We start from the raw sequence: 17752 nt of genomic DNA, 5'->3' as shown, positions 1-17752 counted from the left end.
TGAGATTGAATGACAACCAGTCACATAAATTATCCCGAGGGGCCGCGCCACCTTGTGGTTGGGACGTCCCCCTACACAAGAGGTCAAGGGGCGACCTCTTTGATGGAAGCCCAGTTTTTACTGACTGGTAGTTCTTGTTCTGGCTGTTCAATGCTGATTGTTCATAGTTCTTGTTCATTGCTGTTGGGGATCACGAGTGAGCGTCTAAGAGAACTCTGGTTTACCAACGCAGAAGGTTATCACCCTTAATGTGAACCAAACATTTGTGTCACTCTGCGTAACAAAGACACTAATCTGCAGTCAGACGAGGACCATGTGACACGCTGGTCTTTGTGTCAGGCGAACTATAACTCTCATGTTGCTGCTCTGGAAAGTTTTGTGTCGTAACTGTTTGCAAAAAAATCTTTGAGCAGAGTGAACGATTCTGGATACTGAAAAACTTTTTGTTAGTTTGACTTTAAAATGACAAAGTGATGATACATCATTCTGATTGGGTTTAATGTAAAAATAAAGACATTTTAATGTCATCATTACATTTATTCTGTTATTATGACACAGAATTAATACGATGTAATACTGTTTGTCTGTACAGAACAACAACACTGTTTAAAGGAGCACTGAGTAGTTTTATAGAAGAATTTTAATATTTACAACATTAATGAGGTCATAATACAAACTTTTGGTCCTCAGAGGAAAATAAGGTCCCAGAGAAAACAGAGACGAGCACAGACTTTACACTAGTTCACACTAGTTTAACCTGTGGACACTTTAAATGACTGTAGATTTACACAACGGATGAACAATATTGGATTTTTGCCTTTTAGGCGACGCTGATATCTGCACATATGTTTCCCAGCTAACTGCAGAGAACATCAAGTCTCTGTTAACGAGTAATGAAGTCATTATTTTGTCTGCTCCTAACGTGACGGCTCCTTGGCAGATGCAGCAGAGCAGTCCAGATACACTGATGACACCCTGTCACATCCAGAGGAACACAGGGATGATGCTGGACTGGACAGTGGAGCTGATCTCAGAGCAGTTCACACTGCAGCACTGACAGTCATCTCCATGTGTTGTGATTGGTCTGTCAGTCAGTGCTGGATGAAGCTCTCCTCTCCGCCCAGTCAGAGCCTCTCCACCCACCAGCTGATGGTGCTGCTTCAACCTCTCTGGATCATCAGGACACAGCTGATCCTCTCAACACCTCCACCTTTCTCATCACTCTGACAGAGATCCGTCCCAGCAGCTGATAAGAGAATGAGAGAGAGCAGAAGTGATACATGAGTGTTTCCAGAGACTCCCTCCATCAGCTGTCAGTCAGTGATATAAAGACCAGCAGGACTTCAGTCCTGTTCAGACCACAAGTGGAGCGGCTGTGTAGCGTAGCCAGCTTCCTTTCAGCTTCATGTTAACGTGTTGGAGTGAAGCTCACAGACCTGCAGACACATCAAGTGTGTTTACTCTGCAGGTTTCACTCAAGTACACAGTGAAATAAACTGCTCAGTGTCCCTGAACGCATCATGACTGCAGAAACACTTTAATGATGATTCACTGCTGTTAAAAACCAGAGTCTCAGTCACACCTGAATGTTTCATCTACTTTGAAATATTACTAATCTGTAAATATGGAGTCTGTTAGGGTTAGGGTTAGGGATGCACTTTAAAATATTTCACCATCAGCCCAGTGACACAGCATCAGGTGCTCCTGTCCCTCTACCTCAGCACAGCAGAGTGACACAGCATCAGGACCATTAGCTGACTGGCCATCTCTTGTGACAAAATGAGATGAGAGCTAGTTCACAGAGGACCATTTCAAATAAAAAGCTGTTACACATTTCCCATAAACAAAGATGGGAGAGTGTCGACGTGGCTTTTGTAACAAAGTCTTAGTCATGCTGAAAAAATCAAAAGAAGCTGGCTGATGTACTAAAACAGAAATATAGCTTGCACTGCTTCTGCTGTTAATTTTTTCTCCAAAAGAGTACAGACTTAATTAGGAAGGAATGTTGTTGTGTTTTGACCTTCAGGGCCACCATAGACCTGAGAGCTGTGACACAGATGGAATGATCAGTTGTTTAGTGTTGAAATGAGAGAACAAAGATTTGATGCTGCAACAGTTTGATGGATGAGGACCGCTGTCTCTACACATCCTGTGATGCTGTCAGCTGTGATCCAGCTATACTTCCTGTAGACATGAACACAACAGCAACAGTCGTCTTCACTTCAACTTAAACACATGATCACAACAAGCTTCTGGCTCGTCCGATTGGCCGACTGTTCCCCCTCTATCTCTTTCTGTCCAATCCTGAAGCCTGTCACCGTTCTCCTCTCACAGCTTCACTGAGGAAAGCAGGAAATGCTGGATCTTTACTTTGATACTGACTGTGTTTATTACAATACCGCTAAAACCAGCACGGACTGACTCACACTCTCTACTGACCTCAGAGTCTCCAGTCGACAGTTTGGACTCTCCACAAGTTCAGACAGCAGCTTCACTCCTGAATCCTGCAGGTTGTTCCAACTCAGGTCCAGCTCTGTCAGATGGGAGGGGTTGGACTTCAAAGCTGCGGCCAGAGAAGCACAGCTGATATCTGACAAACTGCACTCCCACAATCTGAATAAAGAATAAATAATGTAAGTTCAGAGCTGAAGACGGTTTAGTATGTAGACATTTAGAGAATGAAACTCCAAACACCTGAACCTGACAGGACACAGGTTCAACACTGTCAAATGCACAAAGTGAAACAGATCTCTCATTAATATTAATGACAACGTGCTGCTGCTTCAATAAGGACGTAGTGATGTCACCTCTTAAACTCTGCAGCTCCACCAGAGGCTCCATCTATACAAACTTGAGCTCTACTACGATAAGTACTCACCTGTTGTTTGCATGCTCAAAGTGAACCGGCCTCAACTGTATTTGGCCGCCACGCTCCCCAGCTTCCACCAGGCCTGCAGTGTGACGTTTGTCTTATTTCTCTTTGTTGTGTTGGTTGCCAGCTTGTTTGGGTGTGTGTGTGGGCCAACAAAGTAATTAAGTATCACTTAAAGCTTCTATAAGAGTTCTTTTGCTGCGTTTAATATTAATGAAGGTCTTTTGTGGTAAAGTTCATTAGCAGTGATCAATAGCAGAACGAGGTTAAAACAACATTTTTGTGTTTGAACAAAAGTAAACCGACAGTGAATAGTAACAAAACAAGGTTAAAGGAACATTGCACTGAATTCATTGGTTTGACTTGTTAAAGTGTCATTTAGAACAAGGTCAGTAGAAAACCACATTTTGGGTTTACTGTGATTTACTGTGGATGGTTACATATATTTTTTCTGGTTATTATAATTCTTATTCTTCTGTTAATAATTTGAAGTTAATTTATTGGAACATGGTTGTCATGTGACTCATTTTAAGTGCATTTAACTACAATAAGAACACATTAACAAGGTACGGAATAATCCTTTAATATATAGATAAAAAGAGACTGTTATCCAAGAGAGAGCACATAAACACATGAAAGGAGGTGTGTCTTTTATCCAGTGTGACTTAAACATCATCCAAACTCCTTTTTTAAAGATTCGACACTTTCTGTTCAGAGATTTAAATCTCTGCATCTGTGTGTGATGTACGTCAGGCAGTAAAACACAAAAATGTAGTGTCACCTGTGTGTGTTTGTGTGTGCATGTGTGTGTGTGAGTGTGTGATATAAATATATAATTAGGAGTCAAACTGTTCAGACTGTCAAACTTTAAACTGAGTTGTTGTGATTTGAGTTCAGACAAACCCAGAAAACAAGTGAACTGATGGAAACTTAAAACTTCTGCTGTGGATTTAAATTTCATAGATCAACACAGAAACACGTGAACTGACCTCAGAGTCTCCAGTCGACAGTTTGGACTCTCCAGTTCAGCACAGAGAAGCTTCACAATGTTGTGATTTAACTTTAGACTGTTGTGTTGGTTGCCAGCTTGTTTGGGTGTGTGTGTGGGCCAACAAAGTAATTAAGTATCACTTAAAGCTTCTATAAGAGTTCTTCTGCCATGTTTAATATTAATGAAGGTCTTTTGTGGTAAAGTTCATTAGCAGTGATCAATAGCAGAGTGAGGTTAAAACAACATTTTTGGGTTTGAACAAAAGTAAACTGACAGTGAATAGTAACAGAACAAGGTTAAAGGAACATTGCACTGAATTCATTGGTTTGACTTGTTAAAGACAGCGCTTGTCCCCGACCCTCTTGGGTCTTGGCCGACGGGGAACCGCTTTTTCCGCAGGTCGTCCGCAGCTTCTCTTGCATCTTAGCCTCATTCACAGTGCCGTTTGCACGCAGGGATCCTGCGCCAATTCTCTGCACCCTCCTCTGTGAAAAAGTTACAGATGTGGAGAGGGGGGAAATTTCGCTCCGGCACTGATCCACCTCTGGAGGTAGTATCAGGGCCGCATTATTGGTGAGACGTCCCAGTGTGAACGGATAAGCTGGAGGCGAGGAGCGAGGGCGTGTCGGTCTGACTGCACAGGGCCGTCACTCAACTAAATACAGAGAAATGTCCCGCAAAGCAATGCTACAGGACCAAACAAAAGTAACGTAGTAACTGTAACTGTCATTGGCAACTTATATGAGGAAAACAAATACCACAGCTGTACATGGAGAAGTGTCCATCCTCCCGCCTGTCCTGCCGACTCTTCGTCACATTTCTGCCCGAAAAACAGCGTTTGTCACCGGCAAAAAACTTTAACTCACCGGGTGTTTGTGATGAAAGTAAATCAACGTGATGGTCAGACCTCCCGACCAAGACTTCAGGGAACTTTCCCCCAGAAAACGGCCTCCGTCCCCTCGAGTGACAGAGTCAGACAGCGTCCTGTTTACTGTTGGCGATTATGTATAATTATATAATTTAGCGCGAAAAACGTAACTTCGTTACTTTCCAGGATGTTTGGTGGGTCAGGATCTCAATCACAACACATTATAACAGCATCCATATGATTATAAACTGTTCGCGTGTTTGGATTAACAGGGGAGCACCTGGGAAACATCGATGTCATCAACATGACGTGTACCGTCACGCCTCTTTAGGAGCCGCAGTGCAGGCTTTCTGTGTGAATTACACACGTGAAGGTGGAGAGGCTTCGCTCAGTATGAATCACCATCGGCGGAGAGTTGGCGAACCACCGCTCAGGAAATAATGCGGGGAGGCTGTGTAAAAAGGGCTGATGTAAATCCTGGGTCCACCGTCCAGAAACACCTTGAGCTTGGCGGGCGGGGGGGTCTGGAACCGCACACCCTTCTCCTTAAGCATTCTCCTTATTCCTGCATACTCTCTTCTTTTCTTAACTATCTCCGTCGGGTAGTTGTGATCAAAATAAATTCTTGTGCCTTTGTAAAATACCTCCTTCTTCTTCCAAGCAGACGTCAGGATCTGTTCTTTGGTTTTATACTCCTGAAAGTTAATTATTGTGGACTGCGGCGGAGTGTCCCGTGGTGGTCACGTACCCAGAGCTCTGTGGCAGCGCTGTATTTTCAGGTCAAGCTCGCCAGATACAGCCAGCTCTGACTTCATAAATTTGACCACAAAGTCCATAATGTTGTTTTCCTCCTCACCTTCGGGGATGCCATAAATGCGGATATCATTTCGCCATGACCGAGCGTCCAAGTCTGTCACCTTTGTTTGCATGAATTCCTGTTTCTGTTCCAAATGGCGATGTGAATCCCCGAGGTCGAGGCTGTGCTCCTCTAGATCAGCCACACGCTGTTCAGCTTCCTCAAGTCACGTTGTTGTTTGTTTCAAGGCTCCCTAACATCTCCTAGAGCCTGGTTAATTTCATCACGGATTTCCGCCAGCTCCCTCTTCATGTCCTTTCTCAATGTAGACCAGAATGAGTGCAGCTCACTCTTTACGTGGCGGTGCATTGCCTTAATCTCTGCATGAATACTAGCTAGCATGCCAGCTTCAGCGTGGTCAAGTCCGGCCAGGCTAGGAGAGCTAGCATTAGCGTCGTCGTCACTCTCCGCGGTTACCTTCTCGTAATTTCCAGATCTTGTGTTCACTTTACTTTTAGCTTTACTGGTTTTGTCCCCTTCCATAGTTTAACAACTGTACTGCCGTGTTAAAACAATTGAATCTGGGGAATTAATCCGTGTGAGGGGGAGAGTGTTCAGTCAGCCTGCCATCTTCCCTATGTGGCAACCGGAAGTCTCCTCCAAACTCCTTTTTTAATGATTCAACACTTTCTGTTCAGAGGTTTAAATCTCTGTGTATCTGTGCGTGTTGTACATCAGGCAGTAATATACAATAATGTAGTGTCACCTGTGTGTGTGTGTGTGTGTGTGTGTGTGTGAGTGTGTGATATAAATATATAATTAGGAGTCAAACTGTTCAGACTGTCAAACTTTAAACTGAGTTGTTGTGATTTGAGTTCAGACAAACCCAGAAAACAAGTGAACTGATGGAAACTTAAAACTTCTGCTGTGGATTTAAATTTCATAGATCAACACAGAAACACGTGAACTGACCTCAGAGTCTCCAGTCGACAGTTTGGACTCTCCAGTTCAGCACAGAGAAGCTTCACTCCTGAATCCTGCAGCTCGTTGTAACCCAGGTCCAGCTCTCTCAGATGGGAGGGGTTGGACTTCAGAGCTGAGGCCAGAGAAGCACAGCTGATCTCTGACAAACTGCAGCTCACCAATCTGAATAAAGAATAAATGATGTAACTTCACAGTTGAAATATTCAGTCAGTATAAAAGTCACAAAGCTTCATTAAAATACAAAGACAATTCTGAATATGTTTGTTATTGTCTGATAGTTAAAATAGAGATTATTTAACTTTTCATTGTAGAATGTTTATTATCATCACTTCATTTAAAAAGAAAACATGATTTGGAATCGAAAATGAAAATCAGTAGTTGAGCATGTTCAAATGAAATGGCAGAAGCATCCTGGCACACTTTCAAAAGTGCAGAAAAGAAGAGCAGGAGAAACGTGCAAAGGAGAAAGGTATGACATTTAGATTATATTGTTTTAAATTCGCAGAGCATTCATGATATAATCATGCTAGCTAGCAGTAGCATCATGTCATCTTACTAGTAAATGTTTATTAGCAATGAGGGTGTGTGACGTTCCGCTTCGCTCTTTTTGGTTTGGTCGTTATTAACATGCAGTCAGATGTAAAGATGCTAGCTGCAGTATGTAGCACTCTGCATCTCATTGTGTGCTATGAAATAAAACATTGGCTGGACGTGAAAAGTGTATTATTACTGTCCATATAGCAACATTAGATTAGATTCAGTTTTGGATTAGTTTTAACTTTACTGTCAAGTTCAAGTAGCGTGAAATACAGTTTAACATCTAACCAGAGTGCAAATCAGTAAAGTGCTGAGTGAGTCAGTGCCTCATATGCAGATGAGGATCTCAACATGTGGACTTTAAAAACACTGAGCATAATAATAACAATAAATGATATATACAGGTAGAGTTCTGTTTATACAGAGAGGGATGCACAGAGAGCTGTGAGCAGATGGGACTCAGTGAATTTATATAAAATAAATGTCAAGATTAAAATGCTTAGCAACTTCATAATAATATCTTTCGAGAAATGCAAGTAATTTACTCCACGCTGATAACACACTTGTTTATTATATCATTTTAGATGAACTATTAAAATATTTAGGAGCAGCTGAATCATCAGAGCAGGAACAGCCATGATGCACCTCAGCTGCTCCAGTTTCCTCAGGTGAGTTTAATGTGTCACTGAATGTTTGTGATGATAAAAACGTATTGACTTACGTGAACATGACAACAATAATAATAATAATAATAATAACAAATGCATTATTTTTGGATAGGGTCAGTGCACATTAATGAACATCCCAAATGTCTCTGTAAATATGCCGGATTCTAGCAGAGCTGCTAATTTACATCCATAGTCTTTAAGGTGTGTGCCTGATGAATGTAAAGACTTAGCAATAACTTAACTGTCCTGTTTTATTCATCCAAGTTGGCTCAAGGATGTTCTCTTTAAAAAAATATCAGATTATGCTTTATGCTCACAATAGCATTACTCTGACATTATATGTACTCTATATCTGTGTGTGTGTACGTGGGGTAAGTTATCTTGAATACAAGGTGAAAAAGTGTGCTTCATGTGCCCTCTAAATGCAGCAAACACTGGCAATACACCTCTAGCTGATCCTGCTGACTGGCCTCTTCATGTAACAGACCTAATGAGAACAGAGTTTGGTTCGGAGAGGGCCGTATCATGGACCACCTCATTTAATTTTTCCTTTTTGTGTATTTATAATAGAACAGGTTTATTCATTTGCACATATTGTTATATTGTTTGGATTATCATTGTTTAAATAAATGAGCAATTCTTTGGACATGGTCTTTTTAGGGGATGGGGCGCTATAAGTAAAGCTCGCCTCGGGCACCAAATGGTGGAGGACCGCCCCTGAGTGTGCAGCTCAACATTGCTCTGCCACAGTCAATGGACTAAACCACAGAAGAACGAAACAGACTTTAGCATGAAGATACTCAGTGTGGATCAGTATAATATCAGCCTGATGTCTGCAGTTTAGTGTCAACACAACTTTCACATTATATTAATCTGAGCACAGAAGGAAAAAATGGTGTCTGACCTCAGAGTCTCCAGTCGACAGTTTGGACTCTCCAGTCCAGAACACAGCAGTTTCACTCCTGAATCCTGCAGCTCGTAGTTGTGACTCAGCTCCAGCTCTCTCAGATGGGAGGGGTTGGACTTCAGAGCTGAGGCAAGAGAAGCACAGCTGATCTCTGACAACCTGCAGCTCCTCAATCTGAATAAAGAATAAATGATATAAGTTTAAAAGACAATGTTCCTGCTTGAAATCATTCAGTGTTTAATAATGTGTTCAGAGCTGAAGAAGTTTTAGAATGTAGACGTTTTGAGAATGAAACTCCAAACACCTGAACCCAACAGGATGCAGGTTCAACACTGTCAGATACACAAAGTGAAACATAGCTCTCATTAATATTAATGACAACATGCTGCTCCTTCAATAAAGACGTGGTGATGTGACCTCTTAAACTCTGCAGCTTCACCAGAGGCTCTAACTATACAAACTCATGTTGTGCAGCCAAATAAAAACCCACAGAAACTGAGTGAACATTTGATTCCACTACTTAAAGCTCCTGTTATTAACACAGATGAATTTTGAGTCTGGTTCCTGACTCGCCAAATTCTGATGCTTTGGGATTGTAGGTCGGGTCGACTGCCATCCCAATGCGTCAGAATTTGAAGGGTTGGAAATGAGACTGAAAAATCAACTCTCACCAACAGGAGCTTTACTGTTTCAGTCAGTACAGACATCACACATCATCATTTGGGCAGCAGTAGCTCAGTCGGTAGAGACTTGGCTTGGGGACCGGGGGGTGGCCGGTTCAAATCCAGCTGTGGACCTCAATATGGAAGTGGACTGCTAGCTGAAGAGGGGCCAATTCACTTCCTTGACTACTGCCAAGGTGCCCTTGAGCAAGGCACCAAACCCCCGTATGTCAAAGCAGCCCACTGCCCCTAGCTTGCAGTGTGTATTTGTACATACTGACAATATATATGCAGCTAGTGATGGGTCAAATGCAGAGAATAATTTCCCCTCGGGGATTAACAAAGTATGGAGAAAAAAAATAATAAAATAAAGGTTTGGAACAAACACAGGTTAGTCATTGTCTGACAGAAAAGAAAACACAACAACGTTTGTGTTGTTATTTTCAGAAGGAAAAGTGCATGATTTTGGTAGATAGAATAAGTTTTGATGTAAATATGAAGCAGAATCAGAACAGAATCTATGAATCAAATCCCCTTCAGAACTGACTGTTTAACCTAAGATTTAAACAGTTTTCAAAGTATTAACCACGGTTTAAAAGAAATATTCAAATAGATTTAAACATGTGAGAACAACAGTATGTGTGAAATAATTGTGTCACACTTATCATTCATCAGCAGTGTAATATTTTCATTGTTATTAAAGTTTGTCTTCAGAGTTACACATATTCAACACGTGCAGTGTGTTGAATCAGAGATTACATTACACTCATGTGTCTCTTGTCCAATGAGACTTAAACATCATCCAACCTCCTTTTTTCCAAGATTCAACACTTTCTTCTCAGAGATTTAAATCTCTGCGGGGGGGGCCACACCTTTCTGATGTCACAATTGGGGGGTCTGTGTCCAACAATTTGTGTCATTTTACAAACCTGTCACACAAACATTAATACCTTCCTCGAACTGTGATTGGTGAGCTGAGTGGAGGTGAAACAGAGCCCAGGTTTCAACTTCTCTCTTGGCTCTTTTTTCATTTGTTACACAACTATTTCTGTCACTGTGAAATATGAACTGAATGAAACACTTTGAATGCCTTACGGGAGAGAACATGTGAAAAGTTACCTCCATCCACCTTTGGCTGTCTGAAACAGCTATGAACACTTTTAGCTTCACTGATGCTTATTGATCCGATGCTACAAGGTGGAGTTAACACACTGCAGACCACTGATTGGTCAGTGGGAACAGCCAGAGTCGTCTCGTCCTCCACGCTCTGAAGTAACATTTCACTTTCTACCTTTTCAGCATCTTCTGTCTCGCTGCCTGCAGCCTTTTCTCAAGTAAAGCTAGTTTCCTTGTTGTGATGAACAACCACACGTGTGTGCTGTGTGTAGAGAATGTGTGGTCGAGCAAAAGAGAGAGAGTGAAAACTTTAAGTTAATTAAATCTTTATAGATAGACAGAAACACATGAACTGACCTCAGAGTCTCCAGTCGACAGTTTGGACTCTCCAGTCCAGCAGAGAGAAGCTTCATTGCTGAATGCTGCAGGTTGTTGTCACTCAGGTTCAGCTCTCTCAGATGGGAGGGGTTGGACTTCAAAGCTGAGGCCAGAGAAGCACAGCTGATCTCTGACAAACTGCAGTTCTCCAATCTGAATAAAGAATAAATGATGTAAGTTTAAAAGACAATGTTCCTTCTTGAAAACATTCAGTGTTTAATAATGTGTTCAGAGCTGAAGAAGGTTTAGAATGTAGACGTTTAGAGAATGAAACTCCAAACACCTGAACCTAACAGGATGCAGGTTCAACACTGTCAGATACACAAAGTGAAACAGAGCTCTCATTAATATTAATGACAACGTGCTGCTGCTTCAATAAGGACGTAGCGATGTCACCTCTTAAACTCTGCAGCTCCACCAGAGGCTTCATCTATACAAACTTGAGCTCTACTACAATAAGTACTCACCTGTTGTTTCTGCACGCTCACTCTATTTGGCCGCCACGCTCCCCAGCTTCCACCAGGCCTGCAGTGTGACGTTTGTCTTATTTCTCTTTGTTGTGTTGGTTGCCAGCTTGTTTGGGTGTGTGTGTGGGCCAACAAAGTAATTAAGTATCACTTAAAGCTTCTATAAGAGTTCTTTTGCTGCGTTTAATATTAATGAAGGTCTTTTGTGGTAAAGTTCATTAGCAGTGATCAATAGCAGAACGAGGTTAAAACAACATTTTTGTGTTTGAACAAAAGTAAACCGACAGTGAATAGTAACAAAACAAGGTTAAAGGAACATTGCACTGAATTCATTGGTTTGACTTGTTAAAGTGTCATTTAGAACAAGGTCAGTAGAAAACCACATTTTGGGTTTACTGTGATTTACTGTGGATGGTTACATATATTTTTTCTGGTTATTATAATTCTTATTCTTCTGTTAATAATTTGAAGTTAATTTATTGGAACATGGTTGTCATGTGACTCATTTTAAGTGCATTTAACTACAATAAGAACACATTAACAAGGTACGGAATAATCCTTTAATATATAGATAAAAAGAGACTGTTATCCAAGAGAGAGCACATAAACACATGAAAGGAGGTGTGTCTTTTATCCAGTGTGACTTAAACATCATCCAAACTCCTTTTTTAAAGATTCGACACTTTCTGTTCAGAGATTTAAATCTCTGCATCTGTGTGTGATGTACGTCAGGCAGTAAAACACAAAAATGTAGTGTCACCTGTGTGTGTTTGTGTGTGCATGTGTGTGTGTGTGTGTTATAAAAATATAATTAGGAGTCAAACCGTTCAGACTGTCAAACTTTAAACTGAGTTGTTGTGATTTAACTTTAGACAAACCCAGAAAACAACTGAAGGAAACTTAAAACTTCTGTTATTGATTTAAATTTCATATGAACTGACCTCAGAATCTCCAGTCGACAGTTTGGACTCTCCAGTCCAGAACACAGCAGCTTCACTCCTGAATCCTTCAGCTCGTTGTCACTCAGGTCCAGCTCTGTCAGATGGGAGGGGTTGGACTTCAGAGCTGAGGCCACGACTTCACAATGACTCTCTGAGAGCTCACAGCAATAAAATCTGTGATGACAGATAATAGAACATTAAAACAATAACATGTGACACTTTATTGTGAAAACAGATTCATACATTTTGCATCACAAAGCTCAGGTGGTTAGCTGGTCAGCCTGAGCTGTTCAGTCACTGATCACAAGGTTTGTAGTTTGAAACTTGAGCTCCTTCTGTCCAGGAGGCCCCAGAATTTCCCTGCCTGAGGATATCAGAGGGGCTGAATCAGGGCCCCATTTTATATCAGCCCCCAAAACACACTTAAATAAAGCTGCTTTTAACCCTGATGTGTTTTTTTTTTATCTTCATGTTTGATTTTGGTTTGTTTTATTCATTCTGTTGTCTTTACATTTATCTTTATAACTGTCGGAGTAAAACTTGCTTTTTCTTGAGACTCTTTCATTGTGTTGTTGTTTAGGCCTAATGTGTGTACAGCACTTTGTAACTGCTTTTAAAAGTCTTATATCAAGAAAATCAATCAATAAATGAACCTCCCCGAGTGCCCTTGAGCAACATGAACTGCACATTGATGTTCAGGACAAAAGTGTCCAGATGACTGTAATGTAAACGTGTCAGATTTGAGTTGATTCATCTTCATGAAGCTTTATGTAAATTTACTGTAGGTTGTAACTGCACTCGTATGTGTTTACCTCAGTTATGTGTTTGTGTGCATTTTGTTCTTTGATGCATTTTATTCTGTCACTCCATCTGCTTTTCACCTCCCATTAAATTAATTCAATGTCTTCTACTCAATCAATAGTATAATTAGTACTAAAGATTGAATTATTATCATTTGATGGGTAATAATTAGTCTCAGGTGGAGTTCACCTGGCTGAAGTAAATGTTTTGGAAAGTAGACGACTACATGTCATTTCATCTCTGAGCTTGGTGATGAGAATTGATCCAATAAGCAGGTTTCATACTTGTTCAGAAAAACATGTATGGTGTTGAGGTTTTATATAATACATGTGTGTAAAGTGTTTGTCTTTAATACTGAAGGCTTCAGCTTTACCAGGATGTTTAATGTTCATCACATCTGGACTTACCGAGCCTTTCTACAGTTCCTCACAGCAGGAATCAGTCTCTGTTTTCCCTGTTCTGATGTCTTGTAGTTCCGTGTGTCCAACTCATCCAGAACCTCCTCTGACATCTGCAGCATGTAGGCCAGAGCTGAACAGTGGATCTCAGAGAGTTCCCTCTCGGATCTGTTCTCTGACTTCAGGAACTCGTGGATCTCCTGGTGGACTGAGTGGTTGTTCATCTCCGTCAGACAGTGGAAGATGTTGATGCTTCTGTCAGGAGAGATGTTATGACTGTTCATCTCCTTCAGGTTGTTGATGGCTCTCTGGATGATTTCTGGACTGTTGTCTGTCTGACGCAGCAGGCCTGCTAAGAGTCTCTGGTTGGACTGCAGAGGGAGGCCATAAAGGAAGCGAACAAACAGGTCCAGGTGACCATTTTTACTTTCAAGGGATTTCTGCATGGCGCTCCTCAGGAACTCATCCAGGGAAAAGTAGTTGTTATAACTTTGACCTCTTAGGAAGTCCTCCAGGACCTCTGTGTTCCTGTCGGTGTAACAGTGGAACATGTAGACTGCAGCCAGAAACTCCTGAACGCTCAGATGAACAAAGCAGTAGACTGTTTTCTGGAAGATCACACTCTCTCTTCTGAAGATCTCTGTACAAACTCCTGAGTACACCGAGGCCTCTGTGACATTAAGACCACAGTGCTCCAGGTCTTCTTGGTAGAACATGATGTTTCCTGTCTCCAGATGTTCAAACGCCAGCCTCCCCAGCTTCAGAAGAACTTCCCTGTCAGCCTCCGTCAGCTCCTGTGGACTCGTCTCACGTCCCTCATGGTACTTCTGCTTCTTCCTCTTTGTCTGAACCAGCAGGAAGTGTGAGTACATGTCAGTCAGGGTCTTGGGCAGCTCTCCTCTCTGGTCTGTAGTCAACATGTGGTCCAGAACTGTAGCAGTGATCCAGCAGAAGACTGGGATCAGACACATGATGTGGAGGCTCCTGGAGGTCTTGATGTGTGAGATGATTCTGCTGGACAGATCTTCATCACTGAACCTCCTCCTGAAGTACTCCTCCTTCTGGACGTCAGTGAAGCCTCGTACTTCTGTTACCCTGTCCACACATGAAGGAGGGATCCGATTGGCCGCTGCAGGTCTGGAAGTGATCCAGACGAGAGCCGAGGGAAGCAGCTTCCCCTGGATGAGGTTTGTCAGCAGCACGCTGACTGATGACTTCTGTGTGACATCAGACACGACCTCATGGTTGTTGAAATCCAGTGAAAGTCTGCTTTCATCCAGGCCGTCAAAGATGAAGAGAAGTTTACAGACAGCGAACTTCTCTGCTGTCACCTTCTGTAATGTTGGATGGAAAACATGGAGCAGCCTGAGAAGACTGTACTGCTCATCTCTGATCAGGTTCAGCTCCCTGAACGACAGCAGAACCAGCAGACTGACATCTTGGTTTTCGGAGCCCTCTGCCCAGTCCAGAGTGAACTTCAGCACCGAGAAGGTTTTTCCAGCTCCAGCGACACCGTTGGTCAGAACGACTCTGATGCATCTCTGTTGGTCAGGTGAGGCTTTAAAGATGTCACAGCACCTGATTGGAGTTTCACTGAAGGTCTTCTTCTTGGAAGCTGTCTCAAGCTGCCTCACCTCATGTTGGGTATTAACCTCTTCACTCTGTCCCTCTGTGATGTAGAGCTCAGTGTAGATCTTGTTAAGGAGGGTTCCACTTCCTGTTTCATCACTTCCTGTTCCATCACTTCCTTCAGTCACACGTTCACATCTCCTCCTCAGACTGATCTTATGTTCATGGAAAACCTCCTGCAGACCAACATTCACTGAAAGAAGAGAAGAAAGTGGGAGACAAAAATACAATGTGACAATCAGCAGTCAGTGGTCTTTTCATTACAAATTAAAAACCATCAGTATAAGAATATGTTTGTTGTTTCCTTTTCCTTTCTCTCCACCTGAACGTGGTGGAGAGGTTTGTGTGTCCCTGTGATCCTCGGAGCTCTGTTGTCGGGGGCATTAGCCCCTGGCAGGGTCTCACAAAGCTAATGAGCCCCAGAGGAGGGGCCAGACTGAGAGGGATTCAAAGAACCTCTATGAATCAGCCACAAAGGTGCTGCAGCACCTGAACCAGGAAAGAGAAATCAGGGCACCTTTCTGGAGCTAAACCTCGGAGTGGAGGTCTCTGGTGAATATCTGGTGGCTGGTCTTTGACTACATGGAGACGCCACCCTGTGGGCTGACTACCAGCAGGGACAGGCGTTGGGGTCGGGTGTGTGCCAGTTTCATGCAAAAGAAGGAAGGTGAACTGATTCCTGGCATCAGACTGGTCCTCAGGACAGGGAATGTCTCCTCTCATGGGGGAAGGAACAGGTGCTGGTGCTGGAGGTGGGGCAGTACCAACTAGATTTAGTTGGGCTCACTTCTATGTGCACCTTCTCAGCACCTTGGTCCATAAAAACAATCTCTCTCTGGGTCTCTTTCTGATTGGTTAATGTGTGACAGAGCAAATGTATTAAAACAACAAGTAGTGTGTTCAGACATGAAGACATCAGCAGACAGATATATAGTCTTACTTTGTACAGTGCTGCTCAGACTGGATCTTTCTCCACACTGGGGACAGGAGGAGCGTCCTGGTGAAGCAGACTGGTCCCAGAATGATGTGCTACACTGTCTGCAGAACCAGAGTCCAAAGTCTGATGGTCCAGGTTCAGTTCTGAGGTCTGGAGGATGACCTTTGGACGGGTCAGTGTTCATAGACAGACAGCTGGATGCTGGAGACTCTGCTCTCTGTCTGTTGGACTGAACTCTGCAAACACCAACATGTTTGTATTAATATCACATGAATCTTTGACAAAAAGTCCATTTACACATCCACTGAGGGAGCAAACTCCTCCTGTCCATAAATAACAAGTTTAACTATTTCTGTTTGTCCTCTTTGATCAGATTACAGCTTTGTACGTGACTGACAGCACTAAGAGGAAGATGGGACGAATGATTTCTCTGTCATGAGTCCAAAAGGTTTGTTAAAGTTAGTTAGCAAATACATGGTTGTTGAAATATACAAACACAACATGAACTAAACATGTCGTTGTGAGAGGGAACTGAAAAAAGTCACATAAATGAGTTAGTATCAGTTGTCTTACTTTAAGTCTGATGGTCCAGGTTCAGTACTGAAGTCTGGATCAGGACCTTTGGACGGGTCAGTGTTCATAGACAGACAGCTGGATGCTGGAGACTCTGCTCTGTCCTCCTCCTCCTCCTTCACACACACATTATACAGTATAATAAAAGCAGCCAGAAGTCCACCTGCTCAGGTTTCTTCACACCTGTGCTTGTTTTCTTGGGTTACTGGAGGTTTAAAGAGTATTATTCAGCCAATCAGGACTTTGTGTCCACAGACGAATCAAACTGTTGACTTCACTCCAACATTTTTCTCCAACATTTTCCAACAAAACTGACTCAAAGTAAGTAAAGTCACAGTAAATAATCACAATGTGCTTTTAACACTCACCCTGCCTCAGACTGCAGCTGTTCTCCTTCTGCTCCGTCCTCTCAAAATGGAGTCTGACTCAACACTTTTACTTCCAGGGTTCCTCCCTGTTCTCACGTAATTGCCAGTTGCTCCTCCCCTCAGTGAGGAAGTGGGTGAGTTTATCCGTGTGTGTGTGTGTGTGTGTGTGTGTGTGTGTGTGTTTCCCGTTTACAGTCTGATAGCAGCTTCACCCTCATTATCTCCAATCTACAGCTCTCTGAAGGAAAAACAACACACCTCAGTTAGGATTATTTTATTTCTTTATATAAATGTACAGACAATACATGCAGATGTGTTACTACCATACAACATCTGGGCCTGTGGCTGACTAACATTTTAATATTAATCAACGACCCAAACAGGTAAAACTCCTGCGTTCCTGAGTGGAAACAAAGACGGTTTCTTTTATAAGAGCTGAAATCTAAAAAGGCAACAGACAAACTAAACCACCACAGACACACACACACTATCAAAATCAAATAATTAACTCTATATTGATATTACAACACATCGCTACACAAACTGTTAATGACTGAACACCAGTGTTGGCTAACATCAGACAATATAACAGTGCTAACAAAACGCCAAGTCATCGGCTAACCAGCGAGCTATTTAGCCAGCTTTAGAAGTATACAGGCAGGCTATCAGCTAGCCAACATTAATTAGCTTGTGTCAGGTCAGCAACGTTAAGTATGGGATAATGTATAGAACGGCGGTCATTATCGGGAAAAGAAGTCTCGACAGGACCCCGATCCGTCCTGATCTGTTCTTGATATCGTTTACAAAGATATCAAGAGTCCTACGGTATCATAAATAATTTTTATGGTGTGCATATTTA

General features: G+C 42.3%; 1 protein-coding gene across 1 annotated transcript; it reads right to left on the bottom strand.

Moving 5' to 3' along the window:
- Positions 1–495: 495 nt before the first annotated feature.
- On the bottom strand, positions 496–16885 carry LOC115586173 (NLR family CARD domain-containing protein 3-like). Its single transcript, XM_030424983.1, has 7 exons — positions 16526–16885; positions 15956–16188; positions 15155–15208; positions 13396–15103; positions 12188–12361; positions 10759–10932; positions 496–1246 (listed from the first exon to the last, which is right to left on the bottom strand). The coding sequence occupies exons 1-7, from the start codon at positions 16591–16593 to the stop codon at positions 1219–1221; spliced, it is 2439 nt and encodes an 812-aa protein (XP_030280843.1). The 5' UTR covers positions 16594–16885; the 3' UTR covers positions 496–1218.
- Between the last annotated feature and the right edge of the window lie 867 nt (positions 16886–17752).

Source organism: Sparus aurata, chromosome 1 (assembly GCF_900880675.1).
Source record: "Sparus aurata chromosome 1, fSpaAur1.1, whole genome shotgun sequence".
Taxonomy (NCBI): domain Eukaryota; kingdom Metazoa; phylum Chordata; class Actinopteri; order Spariformes; family Sparidae; genus Sparus; species Sparus aurata.
This window is presented reverse-complemented; position numbering and strand designations above follow the sequence as displayed.

Bases quoted from the DNA above. Each gene is read 5' to 3' on its own strand.
- LOC115586173 (XM_030424983.1), bottom strand. From the start codon at position 16,593: ATGAACACTGACCCGTCCAAAGGTCCTGATCCAGACTTCAGTACTGAA. The intron at 12,362-13,395 runs GTAAGTCCAGAT...CTGTCATCACAG, and splicing joins AGGAACTGTAGAAAGGCTCG to ATTTTATTGCTGTGAGCTCT. The intron at 10,933-12,187 runs GTCAGTTCATAT...TTCTTTATTCAG, and splicing joins TGTCGACTGGAGATTCTGAG to ATTGGAGAACTGCAGTTTGT.